Source organism: Lampetra planeri, chromosome 24, assembly GCF_965212315.1.
Source record: "Lampetra planeri chromosome 24, kcLamPlan1.2.h2, whole genome shotgun sequence".
Taxonomy (NCBI): domain Eukaryota; kingdom Metazoa; phylum Chordata; class Hyperoartia; order Petromyzontiformes; family Petromyzontidae; genus Lampetra; species Lampetra planeri.
In genome coordinates this window covers 11,545,513-11,572,406 of record NC_136130.1, presented here as the reverse complement: position 1 = coordinate 11,572,406, position 26,894 = coordinate 11,545,513, and the positions used below count along the sequence as shown (strand labels likewise).

At 52.4% G+C, this 26,894-nt stretch overlaps 1 protein-coding gene across 3 annotated transcripts in view; it reads left to right on the top strand.

Moving 5' to 3' along the window:
- LOC144726800 (putative oxidoreductase ZK1290.5) overlaps positions 1-26,894 on the top strand; it is a 99,043-nt gene that overhangs the window by 42,588 nt on the left and 29,561 nt on the right. For all 3 annotated transcript variants that reach the window (XM_078605702.1, XM_078605700.1, XM_078605701.1), the window contains one exon: positions 10,920-11,011. In XM_078605702.1, the coding sequence (XP_078461828.1) occupies positions 10,920-11,011 (92 nt within the window). The remainder of the gene's footprint in view (positions 1-10,919; positions 11,012-26,894) is intronic.

The window sequence follows — 26,894 nt, the reverse complement described above, 5'->3', positions numbered from 1 at the left end:
GACTGCAAACGTGAAATCGTGGCTCTCTCAGAGGACACCCCACGCACTGCTCGAGCACGGGACGGGCCCCAGCTCCCGGGGCCGCTGCTCCTCGCCGTGTCGGTGGCCGCGTCCGCTCCACCGGGTGGCTGTGACCCCGCGTTGCCTTCGCTAACGGCCGCGTGCGCGTGGGAGTCGAGTCATGTGCTAACTATTTAGGCATTTGCAATAACATTAGTTTTGCCCCGGAGGCCCTCAATAATGCATTTCTTCTAATAATGCCCTCCTTTGTGGGGGCGGCGCGGGCGTCCGCCAACTCGGGTTACACCACCTCCAGAAAGCGCCGCTGCCGCTGCCGCCGCCGCTGCTGCCCACGTGCGATGCGGAGGAAATGGCAGAGCGCGTGCTCGGCTCGCTCGCGGGGGTGCCGTGAGCTCGTGGAGGGAGGGGGGCTGCTTGTTGAGTCGGGAGCCTTGGGGGGCTCCCTCGTCTTGTGTGTTGTGGGGGGGGGGGGTCGTGCAATGTCGACACACGGTTGGGTTGTGCCACCTCTAAGGTGCGACACCACCGAGGGGCCTCTATGAGGCAATGAGAAAGGCTGTATCTCACAATCCCCGGCGAGGGGAGAAGCGCTTGCGGACGCGTTGTTCTCGTGACACGGCCGAGGGAGTTTACGAGGACAGATTTCCCAGAGAGGGCGACTTCAACAAAGAGGAACGGTCCTGGATAAAACCCCAACAGGTGGCGGCACTAAAGGCAGCACACAGGGGCCCAAGCACGCCTGTGTGCTCTACACCTGTACGCGTGCTGTACACCTGTAAGTGCTCTACACCTGTACGCATGCTGTACACCTGTAAGTGCTCTACACCTGTGTGCTGTACACCTGTAAGTGCTCTACACCTGTACGCATGCTGTACACCTGTAAGTGCTGTACACCTGTAAGTGCTGTACACCTGTAAGTGCTGTACACCTGTAAGTGCTGTACACCTGTAAGTGCTGTACACCTGTGTGCTGTACACCTGTAAGTGCTCTACACCTGTACGCATGCTGTACACCTGTAAGTGCTGTACACCTGTACGTGTGCTGTACACCTGTAAGTGCTGTACACCTGTAAGTGCTGTACACCTGTAAGTGCTCTACACCTGTGTGCTGTACACCTGTAAGTGCTCTACACCTGTACGCGTGCTGTACACCTGTAAGTGCTCTACACCTGTACGCATGCTGTACACCTGTAAGTGCTCTACACCTGTGTGCTGTACACCTGTAAGTGCTCTACACCTGTACGCATGCTGTACACCTGTAAGTGCTGTACACCTGTACGCGTGCTGTACACCTGTAAGTGCTGTACACCTGTAAGTGCTGTACACCTGTAAGTGCTGTACACCTGTAAGTGCTCTACACCTGTGTGCTGTACACCTGTAAGTGCTCTACACCTGTGTGCTGTACACCTGTAAGCGTGCGCAGTAATTAAAGCCTGCGACGGCACCGCGTCGGCAGAGTTTGACAGCACCGCCCTATAACACCTCGCCACCTTCGCCGTTGCAATGAGAACATCGTCACGGCCATTGCCGCCCCACCTCCTTGTCGCCGTTGCTCGGGGTCGACGTTGGCCATACGGAAGAAGAAGAAGAAGACATGCTGTCTCAAGTTGCTGTTGTTGTTGTTGTGTTTCTGTGTAAGAGCCTGTGACTGCATCACCAGCAGTACCTCTGCGTCTGTTTGTCATTTTGCCCGTCTTCTATCTTGTCCGTCCTTTCTCTTCATCCACCCGCCCGTGCACCTCTCTCCGCACAATGCCTATTTCAATGCGACCATCACTAATGGCAAGCACGTGAGCATGCCGATGTTGTAATTATGAAAGCACCTGCGAATACCCGCACAGCCGCGGCGTTCTGCAAGACCCAGGCTCATGCGTGTGACGGGAATCACGGCGCGGCGTGGGATGTGACTGATGTGTTAGTGCTGTGGCTGATGATGTGTTAGTCTTGTAGCTGATGATGTGTTAGTGCTGTAGGTGATGTGTTAGTCCTGTAGCCCACGGCTACAAAGTGCTCATGTGCAATACAACCCTGCGACACAATTCTCTTTTATGCAGCGCTCCGGAATAAAAAAAAAACACAACTTAAAAAAATCCGTTGGCCAATTATTTCGGCTGAACAATAAGCCAACTCAAGCACGTAATATGTTGTTTTTTTGTTATTTTTTATTTAAAAAAGATTCAATTATGCCAGCATTCTTGATATGGTTTGTAATATAGTTCCAGAAGCAGGCACTTTCATTGTTTATGATTGGAGGAATTTCCAAATGGTCACCAACCGAGATAATCGGAGGTGCGGGGAAAGGACAACAAACTAAACACAAAAAAGCAGTTGTCAAGAAATGAGTTCTCATTCTAGAATAAAAAAGGGGATATCTCCAGTGGCTTCATAATATCTAAAGCCACGCAATATGGGGGGACAACCGTCTGCACGGATGCAATCGCAGTCCCGCTCCGCTCTCCTGCCTTGTCTTAGTCAGCCACCGACAAACCGTTGGCCGCTCCGCGCACACTTCCCTGCGACCCACCAACCCTCGCCGCCAAAGCGTCGCGGGCGTGCGCCAACACGCTCGGGCCACATTGAGGGGGCAACCGGTGTAGCAAAGAGTGTGAAGGGCTCACGGTTTTGACGCAAGATAATCTTACCGTGTAGGGTAAGCATTCATTTCCCTCAATTACTGTGACCGCCGCTGTTGAAATGCCCTAAGTGAGAGTAATGTGCGCTTTTTATTTTGACGTGGCCTCATACTTTTGGCTCTCCTTGGAGGAACACTTCAATCGTCTAATTTTCATGACAAAAAAGTAAAAAAAAGTGGCTGGGCATGGTTTGAGCCGTTACGCAATGCAGCGCAGGATAACTCGATTTGTACGCCTGGCTGCCAGACTAAGAAGCGGGTGGCACGTTTGCGTTGAGTGTTCTCCTGCTGCGAGAAAAGCCACCCTTCACATTATGGAATTAGGCAATTTGATGCAGTAAATGCATTTCTTTTCCACGTGAGTTTGCATCGAACCAGACAGCATGCTTTACAGATGTCATTGTCCTCGGATCACCGCTAAGATTTACGGACAGCCTTCAACTAATGTGCATCATCATAATCGTCAGCGGCATTATTGTCTGGCTTGCACTACAGCTACAGCAGGTCACAGCTGCCTATGTAGTAATCACAACGCCCTATTTATTAATAACCTAGAAAAGCATCACTGAGCTTCGTGACTCTTTTTTGAGAGCGTCCATTTGGAATGCTCACAGACTCAGAACAGCCTCTCTGGAAGACGACATCACACAACGACTTCTGAGGCCCTTTCCGCCGCATTAACCTTTCACTCGTGCCCTTCATTACCGACGCCTCCGCTGACTCACCTGCTGCCCGGGTCGGCCCTGTTGGCCTTGGGGGGCAGCGGGAGGCGGCGCGGTGCCGCTCGCGCCGGGGCGAGACAAATCGGTTAAACACGGCAGCCCAAACGCGGCTTTAATACATATGAAAAAAAAACGCGCCATCGTGCTCGGATCGCTCGAGCACATGGTCCCGGCGAACGCCTGGGAACGCCGCTGGAGCGGAGGGCGGACGAGCGGGTGGGCAGGCGGACGAGCGGGCGACCCCCGGGGTGACGCCTGCGCGACTCACGGCTGCTTCACACAAGGGGCTCCGCACCAGGCGGGGCGCGGGGCTCCTCCGCTGGGGGTCCCCGGGCGGCGGCGGCGGGGCGGCCCGCGTGGTAACAGCAGATGGGCCCGCGCGGCCGGCGACAACACGCGTCCCATTGGCCGATTCTCCAGCGGCCGCGGCTGTAGAATTCATTGAAATCCCACGCGGCCAACGGTGCCGATGGGGACTCGGAGCCCCCCCCCCCTCCCTCGGGCCCCGCACGACGGTGCCGCGGAGACCCTGGCGGGTGCCCTCCTCCCCCTCCTGTGTGGCCGAGCCCGCCGGGCCGCTCAGGTGGCCGTGCGCCGAGCACGCGGCCGCGGGGATTATGACGATAATGATGATGACGATGCAATTTGTAGCACGCGCACGATTTCCCGTGACACGTACAGTCGTGTCCGTGTGGTGCCAAGCTCGGTGATGGACATTGTGAATTTGTACAGGAAATTATTACAAAAGGAAAACATATCTTCTGTGAAAAACAATTCTGCTTCTTATCTTGAAAACGTGTGAAAGCAAGGTCCCGCGGTCAGCACCAACATTCCGCTTCGCATTTTCTTTTTTTTACAATTGTCCCAGAGCAAAGCCAATTCACGGGCAGCGTCTTCGTAGCAACAGAATAAACCCCCAAATGATGCCCTGGGACCACTCGGGCAACCACGGTGGACTGAGCTCTTAGTTCACGCACTGGTAAAACTTTCCTATTGAGTTGTAACTGGTTCGGCGATGAAGTGCGCGCCAACCAGCTTGGCTATCATGTGCAGGTGTAAAGCGCAAGTCTAGCCCGCCTCACCCTTCCTCGTGAACTCTCCCCAACCTTGGCTGTGCTCACAGAACGCTTCGTCGGACTGGCTTGGTTCGCTTAGCTATCACGGCCACAGTTTCTTAGCGATGTTATACATTCATCCCTTTTTCGCGTAGATCATCGTGTAAAGTTCACATCTGCTCGGACGGGACGCCAGAGCTCGACGTGTAACTGAGCAACGTGGCGAGCGATTAAAATCTGCTGCCCGTTGAGCCCTGCTGCGAGGTGCGACGAGCCGGGCGCATTAGCGGTGCGCGGCTCCGCCGGCTCCTCGAGAGGCTGGTGCCACCAGGGGAGCGCTTGGCACGTGCTCGCCAGGACGGCGGCAGCGCAGCGGCCGAGCGGTGCGCTCTTCTCATCTGGGGATCGAGTTTGCTCTTGAATTCCTGGAGCGCATCTGTTATTTTCGTGGGGAAATTTACAGAATAAATCATTGATGAGGATAATTAATTGGGTACGTTTGCCGTTTGAGCCATTTGTGGTGCGGTGCCGGCGATCATCACGAAGGCGCCGCTGTGTTTCACAGGCGCCATCGGCCGTGGTTTCACAGTAGGGCGGCGACGGTGCTTTGTGCGATCCCAATTTAGTAATTTGCAGTGTAATATTTAAAATCTGCCAAATCTGGATATGTCTTCATGTTTTCCAATCTGCAGCAGAATATATATACAGTATAACACAGTCATGTAATAAATATATTTTAAGGGTCAACAGTTTATTTTCATGAGAAGAACATCGCTGCAGGAGTACAGGGGCCATAGGTCGGCGTCTGGAAAAGCCATTCCCATCAGAACTCGGCTCCTCTCTTTGGGCAACTCCCGAGTCACGGTCTCGGACTCCTGGGCAAATTTACAACCTCCTTGGCCACTGCGGCCACACCGGGGTTGGGTAGACAGCGGGGGAGGGTGAGGGGAGGGGGAACTTTTATTGCACCCCCCCCCACCATTCCCACCACATTTCCGTAACGCCCCACACCTCCGTGCACCAATCTGTTGGAAAAATTTGCGTGATAAACAGCTCGGCTTTGAAACCCATTATAGCCACCCTCCCCCAACCCACGGCCTTTATTCTGCTCCTTTGTTCGTTTTGGGCAAGGCCTTTACAATCTGCTTGCCGGTTGAGGCGGCCCCCCTTCTCCGCTCAGTTATTTATACGGATTGCGTGTGGCTCTGCCGTCCACTCCTAAGCAACTGCACCGAAGCACAATGGCGGCCTTTGTACGAGCTGAATTCCCTGGAATCTGTACCGTTTCGCAAAAGGCCAAGCGTTTGGCCAGCGCGCGCGAAGCACCACTGCATTGGCCCAGCGGTGAGATCGTCCGGAGCGAGGTCGGGCACGCGCTGTCCGGCAAACGGCGTCCCCGTTACCTAAGTGGCACTGCCCGCTCCGAGTTGAGATATTGAAGACGATGTCATCAACTCGGAGAAGCTGACCTTCACCATGCCGGTGTCGTCATCCAGAATTGATGAACTTGTGGGGAGAGTTTTGTAGACTTGTATTTTACCAAGCACGGGAGGAATATATGATTTTTTTTTACAAATATCACCGGATGAGCGCTGGGAGGCGGGACGTTGCAGCGACGTGATTGTAGGCAAAGTGACAGCGCAGCATTGTGCACTTAGCAGCCGGTGCGCTCGCTCACAGCTCGGCACCTTCGATCGTTTGATCATTCCGCTTGAGCTGACGAGCAACCTGCATTAGCGCCGCACGCCTCGGCGCTTCTCAAGAGGCCGGTACCAGCGCACACTCGGCACGCGCGGACCCACGTCACGAGCGAGGGGCCCGCCGCTCGGCCCACTCGACACTGGATCAACGTAGATGGAATTTGCAGATTGCTCCTGCTGCCCAGTGATTGTATTGAGTGTCCTTAGCGTATGCCATCTGCCACAGAGTGGACTTTAACTGCTTCGTGATAGTTTTTTTCCATTGAGTTCCAATGCCACGTCTCAAAAATACTTTTCATACGTGGACAAAGATTACCGCGACTTAATCCCGACGAGATATGTAGCCGCCCCTGTGTAAGTGTTATTGCGAAGGTCTCGCGCGTGATGTAACGGATGAACCTCAATGGGCCGGTTGCCATGGCTGAATCAAGGACGTTGAGTTGAACCTCGCTGTGCGAGTGCGCGTCCACGTATCGCGCCGTCGCCGTGTGGGACAATCGTGCGAGTAGTGCGTCCGTTACCTCCGTATCGCCCTTAGATTAACATCCTCGGCGAGACAAACAGAGTCGGGGGGCGAGGTGGGAATAGACGCACGACTTTTTGCGTGCGTAGGCCATTTCACAAAAAACTAAATCTGAAGTGTCGCTTCCTTTGAGCGTGCGGCGACAAGAGAAGGAACGCCGTGTCCCTCTCCGCTTGAGTTGCGGCCAAATTAACTCCGAACCCCATTTATTTTGCCGCCGCTTGAAAGGAACGCGCCTGATTTAATAAGCGTGGGCGGCGCTGCCAAGCGTCGCGACGCGGCCGTGTGGCCCGGCGGTCTCCCTGCGCACTTTGCGTCGCGGTCGGCGGCGACTGGGCACGGTTCTGTGCGACTGCCCGGTGATGAATTTGGCGAGGAATGGACTGTTTACACTCCGTCTTCAAAGAGCACCGCTCGCAGGGCCATGTCGCCGTGTGCCCGGTTTTATATAATAAAAAGGTAACGGTGCAGCCCCTGCGATTGCTAACTCCGCTGCTGGCGGAAGGGCCTCCACTCAAGGGAGCTCTGGAGAGCCCCTCTAGAGGGTGTTGGGCCTACTCTTCCACAGCTGTCCAGATGTCTTTGAGTAGGTGGGAGTGCCCACGCTTCACCGCAGGCGAGCTGTCGGGAGCACTGTGGTTTACTGTTCATGTTTACAATGCAGGGTGACACGGAGTGGCGGGTCGGGGGGTGGAGAAACGTCCACCGTTGTGTCTGCTGCCCGCGCCGGGAGGTCGAATCGACCGGGCGACCTCTGGATGGCAAGCCCTGTGTGCGCTGACCGTTACTCTGCGGCGGTTGGAAAGTGACTTCCAACTTGATTGCAAGCCCATTCGGGTGGATTAAAATGAGTGCCACTTTGTGGGACGTCAGCCGGGATTTTTCCTTGTGAGGAATTGCCCCTCCCCCCCCCCCATTGCTCACTTCAGCAAGGACACTGGCTTGATGTGATGTGGGCATCGACCTCTTCCGTTGTGGCCTCCAGAGGTCTGCCTTGACAGGTGCCTGTGAATTATCACCTGGGATGCGCCGTTCTCATCAAATCTCAGAAGCTCAGCAGGATGGAGCTTGGATAATGCCTGGATGGGCGACCACCGTACACAATACGGGGAGCTGTGGGGCTTCCTTTGCAGCAGGAAATAGTGTAGGACCTCCATTGTTGTACTGTACTCTGCTCCGAGATCTATACTCCCCTCCCTCAGCAATTCCCACTGAGCAGAGTGGCGAAGTACGGTCGAGTCAGCCCCACGTGCCGCACGACTGGACGGAGGACGGCACCTCGTCGTAATTCTTGTGAGCATTGCCCGACAACAGAACATTTTCAGTGGGCCAGTGCGTCCGATGAAAACATTATCGCAGGTACAATTCTCTGTTGTGTCACCTTGGCGAAGAGCGAACGGCGCTCGCGCCTGCGGAGACCCGTGACGGTCGAGCGTTGTGAGGTGACGGCACTCAGAAGATACCGGGCTCCGGACAACGCTTCCTCTCGTCGGTTCTCTCGTCCGGCTTGAGACGAAAAAACAAAGAGCGGAAATGTGTGCGGAGTGCATCCTTCCAGTCTGGCCCAGTCACAGGGCACCAGCATCCCCGGTGAATGATTTGAAGAAAAAAAACATGCGTCAGCTGCTGGTTCTCTTTATTTGTTGTACGTACGCACGTTGAACTTCGTTCGCACCCTACGTAGCCAACCGTGGCGATTCGGAGGTGCGGGGGAAGGACGGCAAACCGACACGCAAAAAGCAGTTCTGAAGAAATTAGTTTTCACCCTAGATGATTTAACAGTGCATTGCTCCAGTGGCTTCCTAATATTGGAAGGAAGAGCGTTCCAGACGGCTGCTGAAGCGCATCCGAAGGAGCGCGATGTGGAGACCGTCTCCTTTGTTCGACGGCCAGCAGCCAAAAGCCGTTTTGGCGAGGATGAGCAGCGTTCGCGTGGTGATGGTTTACGCTCCCCGACGAGGTCGGCGAGGCGGTTTTCTTATTCTAGTTGAAGCGAAGAGGACCGTCCCGCGCGAAGGCGTCGGGGACAACGGCTGACGCACGTCAGGCGGCCCGTCGCGGTGCACGGAGCAGTCGACGCCTCAGCGGTGCCAGGCCTCCGAGCCGGCCGCCTGGCCGCGCTTTTACGATCCCGTTCACCTGCGTGTCGGCTACAAAGTTCTCGCTCGTTTATTTTTCCATGCCCTTCGCGCTCTCGCTCTTGTTTACATCACCACCGCTCCAACGTCTCCCCCCCCACCCCCACCTTTTATCCATAAAATATACGGTTTTCTCGCCCCACACACACTCAGACTCCCCCTCCCCCCGGGGCCTCTCCTCAGCGCGATGTCACTGCCTCTCCTCCGCTACGCTCCCCGTCAGCTGAGGGGAGGCTTTCGCTGGACGTTAATTTAAGGCCAAGCCGGCGGAGGGAGGCCACTTGGGATAGCACCGTCCCTAGAGGTGACCCTCAGTCACTGGGCAATAAACGTGAGAGACGCCCTCCCACAGCACGCACGATCAGTGCCTCTGTGGGAGAGTTATTAGGTCTCATTCACGCGTACGTGCAGATGCGTGCGCGCACGCCAAGCTTGGAAAAGGACAGATGGAGAGGCCCATCTGCGTGTCGCGTAGCACACGCCGCCAAATATACTGAGCAGGGCAACTCATTTAACCTTCCCGAGAACCGTTAAGAGAGGCGAAGCTTGCCGGGTGAAAGCTGCTGATGTGTCACTGCGACGCTGGATCTCTGTCGTTGGCTGTGCTTGTGTATCTGGACTGTGTCTGTACATGTGTTTTTATTGCATATTTTTTTCCTATACGCGAGCATATGGGAATGTTTATGCACATGTTCACATGTGCATCTAAGCATATTTGTTGTGCGCACGTTCGCATGTGTCTGTTGCTTTGTGAACATGCGTGTGGGACATTATGAGACCCTGGATACAGAGCTGTCTAGGCAAAGTCTATTGAATGTCCTCACCATTTAGGCAGGACTGCATTGGGTGGCTCATTAGGCCTAAGATACCACTTGCTTGGGCATTTTTTGCGAGATCATCCGGAGTGGTTCAAATGTGCACAACCCAGGCTATAGCAAGCAGCAGGGTCTAGTGACATGGTACACGAGGACATCCCACTGGTTGGTATCTGCAGTGTCTACATCGGTCTGTTCGGAGTTTGTGCTTGAGCAATGCCGCTGGGAAGCCCCTAGCAGTAACGTGCGGTGGAGGAGCTCTGCTCACAAGAAGGAATGAAGCGTGGAACGGCTGAAATGTGGCAACGAGAGAAACTGGGTCAGGGTTTCCCAGAAGTCACAATTACCATCAGCGCATCCAGCTACCCTATAGCATCTGGATGTATCCTACTGTAGCAAGTCCATGAACCTTCAGCGGTCTGCATGGCCTCACATAATCACAAAGCTTAGCACAGGTAGCAGTACAAGATTTGAACAATGCCACAGCAGTGGCCATGTCTGGCAGGCAAGGTTGCAGTGCCCAGCCACTGTTTGCTCAAGCAGCTTCGGTTTGGCCGACTCGATGCACGAGTGCAGAATGAGCCAGAGAATTAGCTGATATGGTGCAGGAGGACCTGGAGATGAACGGACTTGCCAAATGCCAGTATCAGAGGTGTCACGATCTACCTCTGTGAAGGAGGCTCGTGAATGATGCAATTTGCAGTTGCTTGCAGTCGCAACAGCAGGGGGGGGGGAGGAGGAATGCGTACAACAATGAGCAGTGTAATGGACTATTACACAGCGAGTTATCGCAGTGGGAGCCTAAGTGGTGGACCTGCTGGTCACTCCGGTCTGTTAACCTATGGCACCTGGGTCTGTCATGCGACCTCCTGCAAGCCAACCTTCACCATGCCACGGCTGCAAACTGCACCTAACCTCACACAAATACTGTGGTAATATCACTGCTACATAGGCAATAGTAGTTGCTGCTATTTCTGCGTACGTCTGTGTATGGCAAGTGGTGAGGCAGTGGTTTGCGTGTTGCGCACAAATGGGTTCGATCGTTCACCACCGCTAACATCAGTGGTGAGCGATATCAGAATTGGTCCTGGAACTCCCCTATGTAGACTCAGTCTTAAATGAGTACCGGGTGGTGGTACGTGAACACCGGCACTGGGGAGACAAAGGCGGCCGGGCGTGGTGCTGTGACCACGCCGCTCTCGCCTTGTGCGCCGTCCTGCCCTCCGTTACCGATGGCTGGCGGCACTTCTGACCGTCCGTTAGTGGCTGCGCGGTGAGGGGTGTCCGTCTCTGACCGTCTCTGTTCGTGTGCAGGCATCTGCAAGGCAATTGGAGTGAGCAACTTTCAGCAGCACCACGTGGAGGAGCTGCAGGAAGACTGTGACGTCACCCCGCACGTGAACCAGGTGCGTGGGGCGCGCCGGGCTCCTCTACACTTCCGTTGCATCTCACTCGGTCGGCTGCTTTGGTTTCACAGCTCTGCTCCGGTATCTCCCATGGTGAAATAAAAGCACGAGGATGCGATTCAAATACCACGTGTGATTGTAATTGGTGTAATGGTACGCCTCCCAAACGTCCGCATGTTGAATGGAACAGCTTCTTCGTCTTCTGCACGCATTTTCCTCTTCGTGGGAGAGCTGTTGGTTTATATAACGAGTGTAATGTGCGGTAGATATTTTCAACATTTTCTATTGCTATTTGTACTTCATGGATAGGAATAACACCAACTGATGCCACGGACTTTAAGCTTACTTATTTTGGAAACACCAAACATCTCCACGGAATACTTTGGCATAATCCAAATTCGGAATCTGAGACACCACGCCGTGAAGGGCTCTCTGTTAAAATCAAATGACAGCATTATTAAATGACGACTTTTTTTTAGAATGCCAAGCTCCAGCAGTACTCTCCTTGCTTTCTCTTTGCTCTGAAAAAGGAGGGCCCGAGCAGGCAAACGTTGGCCTGAGATGCCGGATGGTTATTATCGTCGTATTATTTAGTGATGGTGATGGTAAAGTATTTAGGGGTCTGCGTTTCGACACGACCGCCAACGCTGTGCCCGAGGTTTCTGTTTGAAGTTTTGCCGCGGCCCTCGTGAGGGGGGTCCCAACTCCGTTGTCGTTGCCTCCGCCGCCGCCGCGTTCATTGGCGACGCTCAATAAAAAATCGTCTAACGACACGGCGGCCCTGCCGTTAAAAAACGAAGCCTCGAGAGGATGGCATCTCAAAAAGCACACCGCTATGAAGCGCTTCACTGAAAATAAAAGCGCGATCCGAGGTGCAGATCGGGCCCTGTTGGTCCTGAGCGGTGTGTCGACGGCCCACTGGTGTCAACAGGCCTCGGCCATGTCTATTGTTGTTGTTGACCAGTTTGCTGGCTTTAGGCGATCCCCACCTCTGCATTTGGTCTCCAGTGACCGGTTTCAGGCTCCACGTGTCCTATTAAATCTCAATGTGTGGCGATGTTGCTGCACGGGCAGTGGCGCAGAAGCACAAATAACGGAAAGAAATCAACATATTCGTCACTAACACCGCTTTAAACTCAACTCGTCCCTGTTATTCACAGCCGTGTTTCAGTTGCTTTCTTATAGCGCTCGCTGCTGTTAGCGAGAAACTAAACAGGGAATCTTTGTCTTTCTTTGCGTGTGGCAACACACAGACACACGTGCACACAAAGACAGGATTCCCCGTGTGACCGACTCAGGCCGTTGGGACAAGTGCTGTTAGCGAGTAGCGCCTATGGAGCATGGCCCAGCACACGAGGGGGTGAGTGGCCAGCACCACGCCTGGCCACCTTTGTCTCCCCAGTGCCGATGTTGTTTACATCCTGCACCAGTTACTCATTTAAGGCTGTGTTGACCTAGGGGAGGCCCAGGACCCGGTCCAGATATTCGTCACTGTTATCGGTCCCGCACAGGAATTGAATTTGGATCAAGTTCAATTCCTGTTGGTAGCGCAGCGCGCCAATGACTGTACCACCGCTCTTCACACCTCCGCGCACAAACGCACGCGTGCACACGCACGCACACACACACGACACGCGCACGCACACGCACGCGCACGCACGACACGTGAACAACATCAGGGCGGGATATTTGTTTTTCTTAATGGGGCCGCTTGCCAGGGTGCAGCCGCGCCGCTGCCGGTGTCTGCGCACGAACGCCGGGGACCTTTCACGCCGGGGTCCCCCTGCAGAAGCCGTCGCTGGCAGCCCCTTCGTCCCCCCGGGGGGGGCGGGGGGCAGCCCGGGCCATGACACGGCCAGGGTGGGACTCGCGAGACAGGAGCGGGGGGAGCAGTGGCAAGGGGTTGAGATGGGGGGGTGGGGGATGGAACGGAGGGGAAAGTGTGGTAAGGGTGAGGAGGTGGGTGATGGGGGAGCTTGGCAGACAGGCAGATGGACGGAGAGATAGAGGGACAGGCAGAGAGAGGAGCGGAGCTGGTCCTGTGTGGTCGTGCGTGTCTGTCCCGGTGAATCGGTGCAGAATTCACATAAACGTCAGGTTTATTTAAAAAATCTGCTTTGTAGATGCGTTTTAGCAGGTGTGAAGGTTTACCGTGTCTCAGTGAAACACGGATTGTGGCACCGAGCCACCGCTGCTGGCGCGGCGCTGTCTCGTCAGCACGAACAGCGCAGCACCCTCACGTCCCGGGGACTTCCTTCCCCACTGCCCCGCGCCAGCAGCCCACGGCAAAATAACCGTCCTGGCGACGGTGAAGCTTTCCAGGCAGGAATCTCAGCAAGGTTGGGGTCGGGTGTTATTGACGATATATACACACACACACGTAAATTATGTTGTTGAATGTTATTTAAACAATATACGGTACGTATGCAGTGTACACGTCGCAATAGTGTAGGGACCGGGTGGAGCGGTGGCACAGCGGTTAGCACGTTGCGCTAGGAACCCGGTGGCTTGAGTTCGATTCCCAGCTGCGGCTCGCACCAGGGTCGAGTGATATTTGAACCGGTCTCGGATGCTCCTCCCTTGCCATGCCGCGCTGACCGGCGTGGTGATTCGTGGTGAGACAACCCCGGTGACCCACACGGCGTCGGCACGGGGCGAGGGGGCGTTCGTCCAGAAGCGGATTTCGACGAAGGGCTGAATATTTGTTTTCGTTGTGAGCAGAGCCACGATGTCAACCCAACGGAGGGTGTCCACGAGGGTCCTCGCCAAGTCATCTCATTTCCTCCCACGTGCAAAACAACTCCTTAACAAGCTGGCCAAACATCCTATTGCAGGACCCACCTGAAAAGCAATCTTGATACTTTCCTGGAAAAATAAGACGTATGTACACCCAACCCGATGCTTTTTCTGTTCTCAGTCGGTTGAAAGGGGATTTTCATTGCTTGGAGAAGCAACGTCGCCCCGTTTAACGACGACATTCTAGCTGTGCGTGGTTTTAGAGCAGGGCACTGATGACACGAACCACCTACCCCACGCTATTTGAAGATGCTCGGCACAGCTTGGCGCCTACATAGGTGGTCCGGCCCTAAGCTTACGAGGTCGTACCAACCCACCGCTGACTCTAAATGGCCAATTTGGCCTTTTGTTATTAAAGCAGCGGCACTCCTTAACAATAATAATTTACAGTTCGCTGTCAATCCACTGCTGGATGAAGGCTTCCCCATGCAAGTTTTAGTTATGGCGGTTGTTTTAACATTCCTCACCATGCTGCAATGGAGAGGGGAGGGAGCCCAAAACGGATTGGCGCGTCACTCGCCGCTGACGTTAGCCATGGCCAGGAATTGAAGTCGGGTGGTCGCGATCAGAGCAACGTGCGCCCGTCACTGTGCCACCGCACCGCCAGCCCAGGTTTCCAGGAGTTAAACTGAAGCAATGATTTAATGTCAGAGTATATTGCGCACATCAATAATGATTCATAAATCCAAGGAAGAGTCATTGCCTTGAGGCTTGCTATGTGTTTTTGTAAGAGAACTCTGGATGAATAGCTATTTATGGAATTGAATCTTCGGGTAATGTTCGAAAGTAAAGATTTGGGCCATGAGCAAGAACCTCCACGCTTGCGAATGATTTAACAGCATCGTCATCGTCATCGTCAGGGCCCACGAGTCTGCAGATGACACCCGTCAACAACCACCCACCGGTTTCGGAATGACAACGGTGGCCTGCAGCGGGGATGTTGGTCATCACTTGGGTGATGCCTGCCACCCAGCAATCACCCAGCACTCACCCAGCACTCACCCAGCACTCACCCAGCCCCTCCGTGCCCATCGTCTAGCAAGCCACTAAACAGCACAGGGAGATGTACATTGGGGGTGTAATGGACCCTCACTTAATGGACTGGATTGTTAGCTCGGTGCCTGTTTTGTGTACTCAGAGACCCGTGCAAAGGTTTACTCAATGTGTAAATCACGACCTTTGGGTTTTTATCAGTTTGCTTGTGCAGCCATCTCTGCCCAGCTTCCCTGAAGCGCCTTGTTGTTTGCACTTTAAGATGCACTGCTGACCACCAGCCCCTCCTCCACACCCAGGACCCCGACTCCCTCTCGTTGGGCACTTCGTCTTCGTCTGGCGTTCTGCTTTCTCTTCTCCGTCCTCTTCCTTTGACTTTGCATAGCAGCTGCTGATGAGTCCAGGACCAGGGCTGGGCTCCCAAGGCTGGGCCTGAGGAGGGCCTCACTAAAGTTTAGGTTTGTTGGCATTTGCGAGATAAACGCATCGCGGATAGACCTTGTGTGAAGGTTTCTATCGCCCACATTTTTTCCAGCATGACTACTAAAAACCAACAAAAACCAACACCAGGAGGCTAATGGTCTACGCTTGCATTGAGCAAAACGCTTTGAGAACCAGAATCGGAATCTGTGTTTATCCTGGAGAAATCCGATGAGCTTTGAAGCTCTGTGATTTTTACAGATGTCCATCACAACAGCAACATGCAGTGAGGGGACAACAATGGTGCTCAGCCACACACGCATCCTCTTGTGCCGGGGTGCTTTAGCCTCCAGCGCTGCGATGTGGTTGCTTTGTAGCGGCACGTGTTCGTGCCCATCTCCCTCGGTTTGCCTGGTTTGCCCTTATCTCCGAATGCCCCTAATTAAGACAGAGGGGACACGGTGCAGCCCAAAGACCCTAAGGATGCATTCTATATTTCAAGCCCTCATTGCAGCTGTCAGATAAATGCTCTTTGAGAAGTACTTGTAAGGACGTGTGGTCAAAGCATCTCCTTAAACATTTTTGGCCACACGACATATGGCTTTCTTTAGACTGGATGTGGTCGGCCTTTAATGTGCGTTTGTGTGTGTGTGTGTGTACGCGCGTGCGCGCGTGTGTTTGTGTGTGAAGCGAAAGTGTGCATTTCATCAAACGCGCGTGTATGTGGTTGAGTGCACGTGTGCGTTCACAGGTATGGGTTTGCAAGGCAGGTGCAGTAGGTTAACTCCATCTGCCATTGGCTAAATCAGAGGAGAGATGGCTGCCGAATCAATCATTCCACTTATAAAGCGCCAGGTGAGAGCCCAGCGATGCACCACGTCTGCCCTGCGAGAGACACCTGCGGGGAGGGCGTACATGAAAGACGGACGTTACGGAACGCCAAGATCGGCCTCGCGTTCAGCCCTCTGACACCCGGCCGGTGTGCACGCTTCCCGCTGTCGCGCCGCGATTTCTGCAAGGAGCTGCCAGGGTGCGCAGTCTGCAATGAGGTGTACGTTTGGCAATTTGGGACGTCACTTGCAATTATTGCACAAATATGTGGCAAAGGGTGAATGTTCGACGCTGCAAGTGCTCGATCGGGGCACTGCTGGCGGAAGGGCCTCCACGGGAGGGAGCTTTGGAGAGCCTCTCTGGAGGGTGTTTTGGTCTACGCTTCCACACCGGCCAGCTGTGTGGGAAGGGGTGAGAGTGAGAACACTTTGCCCTTCACCTGCTGGCAGAGGTGTGGACTCGAGTCATGTGACTTGGACTCGAGTCAGACTCGAGTCATGAATTTGATGACTTGCGACTCGACTTGGACTTGCATAACAATGACTTTGTCCCACCTATGAGATGTGGACTCGAGTCATGTGACTTGGACTCGAGTCAGACTCGAGTCATGAATTTGATGACTTGCGACTCGACTTGGACTTGCATAACAATGACTTTGTCCCACCTCTGCCTGCTGGTCAATGAACTGCGGTGAACCCATATCTGCTGCTGGGTGAACAGAGGCACTGGGGGGGGGGGGGGGATTTACGAAACTTGCGTCGTTGTTTCAACTGCGTGCTGACCACTACACTAGAGTAGCATCCCTCCCTATACCATACATGTCATTCAAAAATACCCTCGACTTAGTTGTAATATTTCGATTTAAAGCTGACTGCAGGGATTCATCTTCTTGGGTCTTTCGGTAAAGTCACGTAGAATGGAAATAATATAAAATAAATAAATATTATAACAGATTATTATATAATTTTATTAATATATTATGTTATTTTATTATGTTTTATTATTATTTTATTATTTCCATTCTACGTGACTTTGCCGAAAGAACCAAGAAGCTAAGTTGTAATAATGAATCATTGAGTACCCGGAGCGACATAACTTCAGTGCCATCCTCCAGGGTTCCCTTAGTTTACTACTCGGCCAGGGAGTGGCCTGCCCTCACAAAAGGTCGCGGGAGGTTTTTAACGCCAACTCGTGGCGGATGGCACACGCTGTGGTAGTGCACGGAGCACGGTTGATGGGTAGCAGTGCGAGTGGTGGGGCACGGTGACACCCAGCAGGTCTTGCTTGTACGCGCGCGTGTGCCGCACATCGTACCGCTTGCAGCACTGTGCTGTGATCCTCACAAGTTCAATTTACGCGCACGCACATCACCTATGGATATGTAACTTCTGAGTCTACAATTAGTGCCTGGTGCAACGTGTTCAACATTGTCGCCAGGAAGACAAATGTGGTCAGATGTGGTGCTGGTCCCGTTACCAATCTGCATTGCCCGGCCTTCGTAGATGCTTTCTAAGAATACTTTCCGAAGAACAGCCTATGCACGTAAACGATGGATCTTTGCTTCGCTTTTGATAATACTCTCCGTTTCATTTTGACCTTGTTCTCATCCTGCGTAATGTTTGCTGGCTAAGACGTGAGACACACTTTTGAACAAAACAAAGCTGCCTTCTCAAAACGGCTTAAAATCTCCCCGAGACACAAAGCGCAGACGTCGATTCCTCACCGACGGAGCAGAGTGCAGACATTTGGTATAATACATGCGGGTTGACCCACAGCAAGGGTCTCTGCAGATGAGGTATGACGGAGATTTTGGAGAGAGAACACACGTGCGATACTATCGCTCACACGAGCCCCGAGGCGGTGTCAAGCCGCTACGAAGGCAGCGTTGCTCTGCCCAGTGCGTTTACTGCAGCGGCGTCATGATGTAAATTCTTCATCTCAATATCAATTCTTCAGCTCAACGATTCATGCACACTCGTGTGCGGATTGATACGTGTCGTTTCGTACGTATGTGGTGGGCATTTAGGTCACGTGATCCCTGCAGCCAGGGGAGGCGCTCATCATGAGCCATGACCTATTCACTGCTGGATGAAGGCCTTGCCAATCTGGTGCCATCTCGTTGTTCCATTTCCATGGAGGATGCCCGCTCAGGCCTTACCTCCTTGCTTGGCTGCAGCTCATCATTAAGCAGCATGTCCTCCCCAACTCTACATAAAATCAGTTATCATTGAATTATTGTTTTACATTTTAAATGCTCATCATTTACAGGCCTTGGTGAATCCACGGTCAGTCGTGGGAGTTGTCTGCCGCCCTTGCTGACGAGGTGAGGGCACGCGGGACCGGCTCGGACTTCACTCGCCACTCACGTTAGCCATGGCCGGGAATCGAACTCGCATGTCTGGGTTCATAGGCACAACACTGTTGTACCTTTTCGACCACGGTGAAACATTTTGGCTCCAACACAGCACAGATGTGGCCTGTCATGTGCATGCTGTCGCAGGGCGTTTAACGTCTACTTTCCAGTCGATGTCGCTTTACTTATTCGCTGCAGAGACTGCAGATCGCTGCGAGTTGTAATAAAAACAACAACACAGAGGCCGTGCCCATGAATGTTCGAACAAGGTGACGTCGAGTTATTTGTGACAGCGATCGGACGGCTGTCCACGGGAAACGGCTTGGGTGCGGACGCGACGGACCGTTTCAGAAGCACGCCGACAGCTGCTGGGCGTGTGCCGCCCTTCCCGTCTGTCCAGTCGGTGATACCGCGGTGGTCGTGGGGGTGGACGTGGGGGTGGACGTGGGGGTGGACGTGGGGGTGGACGTGGGCGTGGGGGCGGCACCATGCCCGGCTGACACAGCAGGCAGGGGTAAGGGCAGGAACATGAATGATCGGACAGCCATGGGTTGAGAGTGCGTTTTAAAATAGACTGCGGTAGATTCCTTCTAATCTGGAGATGTCTAAACTAACAACCCATCTGACTCCACAGAGCTGGAATGAGCAGTTTTGTGTTAATGTAAGGGGGAGCCTAGCAACAATCACTCTTCCGCATATCACTCGACCGCATTAACCATAGGGCCATTTTATTCACCAGGTAAGCTGCGCTGGGTTTCACAACTTGCTTTGTGCTCTGGGATGTTTGACCACTACCGAAATGAGTGTTTTGCATGTGAAAGGAAACAAGATTATCCAAGGAAAACTCTCACAATAAGAAAGAATGACATTCCAAACTGCATGCGCATGTCAGTAACCTACTTCCTGTACTGCAATCTGATGAGCACCTAGTTTCCATGCAGGATTGGAGTCTCTTGCACGCGATGAACTCCGCGTGATCCGCTAACCCCTGAGTGCTGGATCGCCGGGGCGTGCCGCTATGCCCTGTGGCAGTGGGGGGCTCCGTTGACACCAGGCGGGCGAATGGTGAAAGTTTAAAGGGAACGTAATCTAATATAAATAATAATCATCATTGAATACATTTGGTACGTGTGCCATTTTTATATTGCAAAGGCTATCACATATGCTTTCTGTTTCTCAGACTTAGCCTTCAGTAGTGGACTAAGTTGTTCTGCGTTAGGTATTGTGCTAATTTGGCAAATCCGAACCGTGACGCTGGCACACAATGTCCTGGTTTCGAACGACGTCAGGGGATCTTTAACTTCCACTGTGAAGAAGCTGGCGTGTATTTGTTGGTCATTCCACCCACAGTAATAACCGGGGTGGCCTACCGGATTCGAACCGTCAACCTTTGCAACAAGTGTCGGACCTCGCTCCGGTTGGGTCATATCACCGCCCCTAAATATAATCGCAATGATCGATAAACACCAATTCTTCCACGCGCGATTCGGTGCACTTATAACGAGCGTCAAGAATCCGACTTTAATCAAATTCATCGATCCACCGTTACACCGCCTAAGATTTCGCGTCACGTCCACTCGGCCGCAATGATACAGACACGCGGTCACTTCCACGTGGAATGATCACGGCGCTGTGTCTGACCCCCGCCGAGGTTCGCCGACGAACCTGGCTCCGGCTGCGTGCCGCGAGGCTGCCTGGCCACCTGCGGGAGGTTTTAATCTTCCCGAAACTTCATACGGAGAGACGCAGCCCCGAGGTTTTTTTTTATTAGTATTACACTCTTTGTATTCACTCACTCTCTCTGTTGTTGTTGTATCCTCAAATATTGTAACTCAATTTTAACCGACTTCCCAATGTGGTATCGACTGAAAACTTGGTTTACTTATGTCATATTGGTGACGATGCTATATTCTATCATAACAAATTTAAAAACGTATATTTTTAAACATCATTTTTTACATGTTATGTTTCGCCTTGGGTCTAATTGTCCACGGTCAACTAACGTTGGCTGTAATTGGCCACTCACGGGCTCTTACGTCATGGCAAGCTGCGGGGCCACTTCCTGGAGTCGTGGAGTTTCTTCCATTATCAGTACAGTACATTTCATTAAAGCGTGTTTTTAAAAAAGTTTTTTTTAATACTACTTTGTTCTACTTCGTTGTCAAGTGGGAGGGTTTCCCTTTCGGGACTGGCAACCACAAAACATGCGGGTGTCGCCTCTCTGCCCTTGTGTTTGCTCAAGGTGGTGGTTTTTAGATTCCGATTTTATATATTTTTTATGTCTCTGCTTTCTTCTTCGCGCAGGGGAGGGGGCGTACACTCCCACGAGCCTCAGCCAGAGGCAGCCCCCACCCAGCCCCCAGCCAGCCAGCCCCCAGCCAGCCAGCCCCCACCCAGCCAGCCCCCAGCCAGCCAGCCAGCCAGCCCCCACCCAGCCCTCACCCAGCCAGCCCCCAGCCAGCCCCCACCCAGCCAGCCCCCAGCCAGCCCCCAGCCAGCCCCCACCCAGCCCCCACCCAGCCAGCCCCCACCCAGCTCCCACCCAGCCAGCCCCCACCCCCGCACCACCCCAGATCCCATCTTCCGTAGCCACGTCTGCCCGCACGCTGTCGATGAAAATGCCAAAAAAATGCACTTTTTAAACACTGCCAAATAATGTATTTGGCAAATGTGATGGGCCTGTATGTGTGCGACACGCATCTTAATGGGTGCTCACTAGGATCGCTTGCATCTTCCTGTATGCTTTAGTTAACCAGGGGGTGAAACAAACCCGTTAGGACACGTACAATGGCATTGACTCTGCGAGGCTGACCTGGGTAACATCCAGAACAGAAAGTTGCACCTAAAGTTTTGAAGGCTGAATGTGGCGACACAGGCATCCTCTTGTTTCTTTATCTGTGTTTGTGCGTGCGTGCGGTGGCTGGCGCACTGCGCTACGAACCCGGCGGCCTAGATTTGGTTCCCGGACACGACTGACATCAGTGGTGATTATCTGAGTCAGAGAGTGCTGCGCTTTGGACTACATGTTCTTGTGGAAGGTGCTCGTAATGTATGGCAGAATGGAGTAAGGGAAACGCATGGTGTGGCGAGAAAGCATTGTAGATGTAACCAGGAAGGGGGAGCTATCACGGGTGGGACACTTGTTGGTGAAGGAGACAATCACATTGCTCTCCGGACGCTCCGGTTCTCCTCCCACAAGTATAAACAGTCATTAATTTGGCGGAATACATCTTGACATTAATCTTCGGAGTGCCACTCAGAGGGCGGAGGTCAAAGGGTGACCCAAAGTGAGTTGGCGAGGCATTGTGAGAGGACAGCTGTTACGTTGTGCCCAATCTGCAGGCTCCAGGAGGTGGAAGGAAACGATTGCGAGGTGCGGTGGCGTTCACGCCTTCGGCCGCGTTCACAAAATAATCCACCCGTTTCGAGGAATATCGCAGACCTTTTTTCAAAAAGCATACTGTGCATATGATGTGTCGCGTCCAGAAGGATGCATGAAAGGAAATGTATTCATTTGTTTTTATTACGAGCAAAAAATATTGTTGGGTTATAAATTCATGGCATTTGAAATGTCATGCTGTGAATAATAATGCTTTTGACGTGGTCGATGGAGTGAAACTCATGACCTTTTCTTTTCCGTGCCCATTTCGCATACGCCACAGGTAACCGGAGCCCTCTTGCTCTGGTTAACTGTTGTGTATTGTCTTTCACGTTTTTATTTGTTACCTATGGCAAGTCGCGAAATCTTTGAACGTCCACCGTTCTGAACGTGGTGCGTAAATGGTGGTAATGTAATATGATACCCAGCCCTCAGCACCAGCCAATAATGTCATTTGCTTCTTGAGATTAAAAATGTTATCGTACTTTGTTCTAGGAAAATAGACATTTTAAGTTCAGCATGGGAACACAATGTCCTTGTGAAGCAGTATGTGACTCACGGTCACGATGCAACGAAGGGTCCTTGTATCGTGTTTTAGTGCCGTTGTATTGTGTCATTGTTGTTCACATTATGCAATAATTTGGACACGCATTTAGAATTACTGTAAACACACTGGCCTTTTTTTTATTATCGTGCCTTCCGTATATTCACGGCGCAGTAGAGAACACGCGCAGGTGAACGATGTGAGCTCAACGATTACGATATACCAGTGAGTTGGTGCAGGACGCGTGGTGGCTAGAAGAGACGATGGAAAGTGGTCACGAATCATGATCAGTTCGTGTGCGGGGGCTGGATGGATTGTTGCATCGTGGGGGGTAACGGCCTTCATCCAGCAGTGGATTGATCACGGCTGGTGATGATGGTGATTCATGGCGATCCCAGCGGAGTGAGAGTGGACGAGAGAGTTGGAGGATTTCTATGCAACATACTGCAGCATTTTCATTCACTAGTTGCCTTGGTTGCCCTGACCTCCCAGGATTCTCTGGGGTTCGCTGGTGCTGCCCCTGGCTGCCCCGGGTGTCCCTGAGGCTCATTGTTGGTGCTGGGGCCCTGGGCGCTTTGTCCCAGGATGTGCGCTGGTTTTGATCTCTCTCCTCTCTTCCACGTTTCCCAGCCCTCACCACCCCCGCTACATCCCCAGTCAACCCCTACCCTCTTAGGATACGATTACATTTGAACACCGTATACTTATTTAGATATTTAAACACCGTATATATTTAAATTGTTCTTGTGGGAGGAGCAGTGGTGCAGTGGTCATTATCCAGGCCCAAACCAGCTTAGCTTCAGGACCTGCTCAGATTGAGATTGGGCACAATCTAACTTATTTGTTTTTGTAATTTAGTTTTTGCCATTTCATACTTTTAAATCCCAATCGCCTGTGGCGTAGCCACCATTGTTTAATTCCACATGGACAACCTGGCGCACCACTCCATCTCGGTGCCTTCATGAAAACTTTGGAGATTTGACTCTGCAAGTATCATTGCAAACGCTCACGGAAACGAACGCGGCTCCACGGTAGGCATGAGAGCGCACCCACACATGTGCGCGTCCCATTGCCCACGCACGCGTGCGTCCCGTAGCACGCTGATCACGCCGGGGTGCGGCGTGCCCTTCCAAGCTTGGGGAGAAAACGCGCACTTGGAATATTTAGTTTCTCACCTGGCCCAAAATGACAAGAACGTGGGCATTGGTATTGGTAAGCCGTGGCGTGGGCTTCACAGAGAGACGGGTGTAGGGGTGTTGTCGTTTTTGTGAATGCGTGTTAAGTGGCCTCAAGTGGCCCGACGTTTAACACGAACATTCCCTTCGCGATAATTATACAATTTGGTCCCTTCAAAATATCACTACGTACAGTATTTACCGGGTAAACGTTTATTTGGAGAGTTGAGGTATAACTGTCAAAAAGGTAAAAGTGTCTCATTGCCCAAGCCAGCGTTGTGTGGTGCTCCCCCAAAGCCAGTGTGGTAGGAATTCCACATTATGGTGGCAGAAGCAGACCACTCCATAGGGTGACGCCGGTTGCTTTATGAAAAGTGGTATTTATTTTATGTACCCAAGAGGAATTATGGGCCGCATTTAGTCATGATCGTAACAAAATATATACATCTAAAAGCAAGTTGCGTGTTTCATGTTTAATGTGTATTTTCTTTATAGTTTGACCAAAGGGGTACAATATCAGTGGAATTATGTTGCATCATGATTTAATTACTTTCCCACTCTATTGCTCGGAAGCATTGTTCACATTGTATAGAAAAAGCTTAGTGAACAATTAGGTGAAATTGTTGCATTTATAATAAGTAGATCTTAAAAGTATGGGAACTGTACACAAAAAATCCTGTTCGTATAAAATATAAAAAAAGTGGGGTTGGTTTTAAAAAAAACATAAACAAGGAAAAAAACCCACTCAGAAAACCAAAGTGACCTTGATTTTAACGAGCAAAAAAGAAAAGATCTCACTTAAAGAAGAAAACCCTCACATAAAACTGTTGAGTTTCAGTTTGGTTGCCTGGGCAATGGAGAAAGGAGGGATTATTCACGGCACGAGAGCGTGGCCCCCGCCGGTTTCGCTTCTCTTGCCCGGTGACTCACGCCGCCGCCCCACGCACCGTCCCACCGCGGGTCCGCATTGTGCCGCTCGCAGAGAGGCCCAGGAAGGAAGCACTGGCAGCGTTCGGGATAATGATTTATTTTGTCAATGCCCTCCGCCTCCACTACTGACGTCCCGCTAACAAAGGGCAGGGCTGTGGGGCCACCGCGGGTGGCTCGGTGGGGGTGGGGGGGGCCTTGCCCATGAGGCAGTAATGCGGAGAGGGCCTGTAGCACTCCCCCGCACGACACTGAACCGCGTCCTCAAGCGTGGGGAGTTCATGGTCCAGGCCCGGCCACTGCCTGCGAGCCGAGTCGGTATTGCCAACTCCCTCGCACTCGAATTCCGCTCTCCCACCCACGATGGACCAGGTGTAGCCCAAGTGGAGTGAGTGGAGTGTCAACCCGGCCTGCACATTTCCAGTGGCTTGTCACTCGCTGGATGCCCTCACTGTGTCGGAGCGATGCGAGCCGGTTCTGCGGAGATATGTCCATCAAGTCCAAAATTAATTCCCGTGGTCAGCCAAGTGCTCGAGCATCATGAGTTGAGTCCCAATCCAGCCGTGCAATGTTTTCGCATTTCGTGTCCTTTATCCAGGTGCACTTTTGAAGGCTTATTTGACAGACAGCTGCCAAGGCATCCACTCACACAATGGGCAAGGCAGCACAGTGTACTCGCGATGTCTTCTCTCATAGATCACTTTGCAATATATCAGCCGGTGGCATCTGTAATCAACTCTGTCTGGCTTTGCAGAAGGCAGCAAGCATTGTCGTGCCACGTTGTGTTGTGGGTGGCAGGAGCGCTGCTGCGGTTATGAAGCCAGCCACCTGAGTTAGATTCCCGGCCACGGCTAACGTCAATAGGAAGCGATGTCTGCATTGGAACCGGCTCATTGCTTCACCAGCCCGCACTGACCAACAAATAATGGATTATTTGTGTCAGAGTTGATGCATGGGTCGCGAGTGTGAGAGTCTCGGACACATGAATTCACTCTCCGCTAGAGCCGCTCTGCCTCAAAGCAAAAGGCAAAGTCTTGGCTGTTGTGAGGAAGGGCTCCAGTGTATTTAATAGTACTGTCGAATACTGGTGAGCTATGGTCAACATGAAACAGTACACAGTTGCCACATTGCATTTTCTGCCATGATACTTACAAAGGCCTCACCTTCAGCCTGTCAAGTCTGTGGATAGATCAGGCTGCTTCGTATGAAGTTGTAATCTGTCGGGCTGAACCCTCCTCACGAGACCCAACATTTTTGGAACCTGGCCCAGAGTTTGCATGCTTAAACATATGCTGCTGGATAATAGTTGGAAGGGCGACGGACTCCGTAATATGTTTAATCCACCCTGTCTGCACACAGAGAACAGATGCCGTGCAGTCCATTCCTAGCGTTGGGTGCGGAAGGTACTCGATTAAAAACAACAAGATGCTTTCGCCCGCGGAAACACGCGTCTCTCCCGTAGAATGTGCTCTCCGACACCCTCGGAGGCTGCTTGCAATGCACACGGTTAAGATTACAGTCCCGCTTGGGGAATGGATGAAGGATGTCATCTCCACGAAGATAAAAGCGCCTTTTAAAAATAGGGCACCCCCCCCCCCCACACATCAAAGGTAAAGACGGGAGGGTAAAGAGCGAACGCTACAAGGAGAGAGAGAGAGAGAGGTAGAGGGAGCAGAGAGAGAGAGAGACATCTGTGCAAGAGATTGATGCTGGGTATGCCACGGTTCCAGTCATGACCACATCAAAGCTCCGTAGTTATGCAGTTCCCACCGTGATGACAAACATCGCTACGCTCATCATACATGTTGTTGTGGCTTGTCTTTCCAACACACCGCTGTGCTGTACTAGTGACGAATTGGCCACGTTCTGTTTACGTGACAACCCTTACTAATTGGCTGTGTCGGATGGTGACGGGTTTAACGACACATTTTTATTTACGCGATCTAACCCAAAAAAAACCTCTTATGGCTATTGGTCGTGAAAGTGTACAGTTAGACTCTACGCTCACATTATGCTGCGTGTTAGACTCTCTACGCTCACATTATGCTGCGTGTTAAACTCTCTACGTGTTAGACTCTCTACGTGTTAAACTCTCTACGTGTTAGACTCTCTACGTGTTAAACTCTCTACGTGTTAAACTCTCTATGCTCACGTTATGCTGCGTTAGACTCTCTACGCTCACGTTATGCTGCGTGTTAGACTCTACGCTCACGTTATGCTGCGTGTTAGACTCTACGCTCACGTTATGCTGCGTGTTAGACTCTACGCTCACGTTATGCTGCGTGTTAGACTCTACGCTCACATTATGCTGCGTGTTAGACTCTACGCTCACGTTATGCTGCGTGTTAGACTCTACGCTCACGTTATGCTGCGTGTTAGACTCTACGCTCACGTTATGCTGCGTGTTAGACTCTACGCTCACGTTATGCTGCGTGTTAGACTCTACGCTCACGTTATGCTGCGTG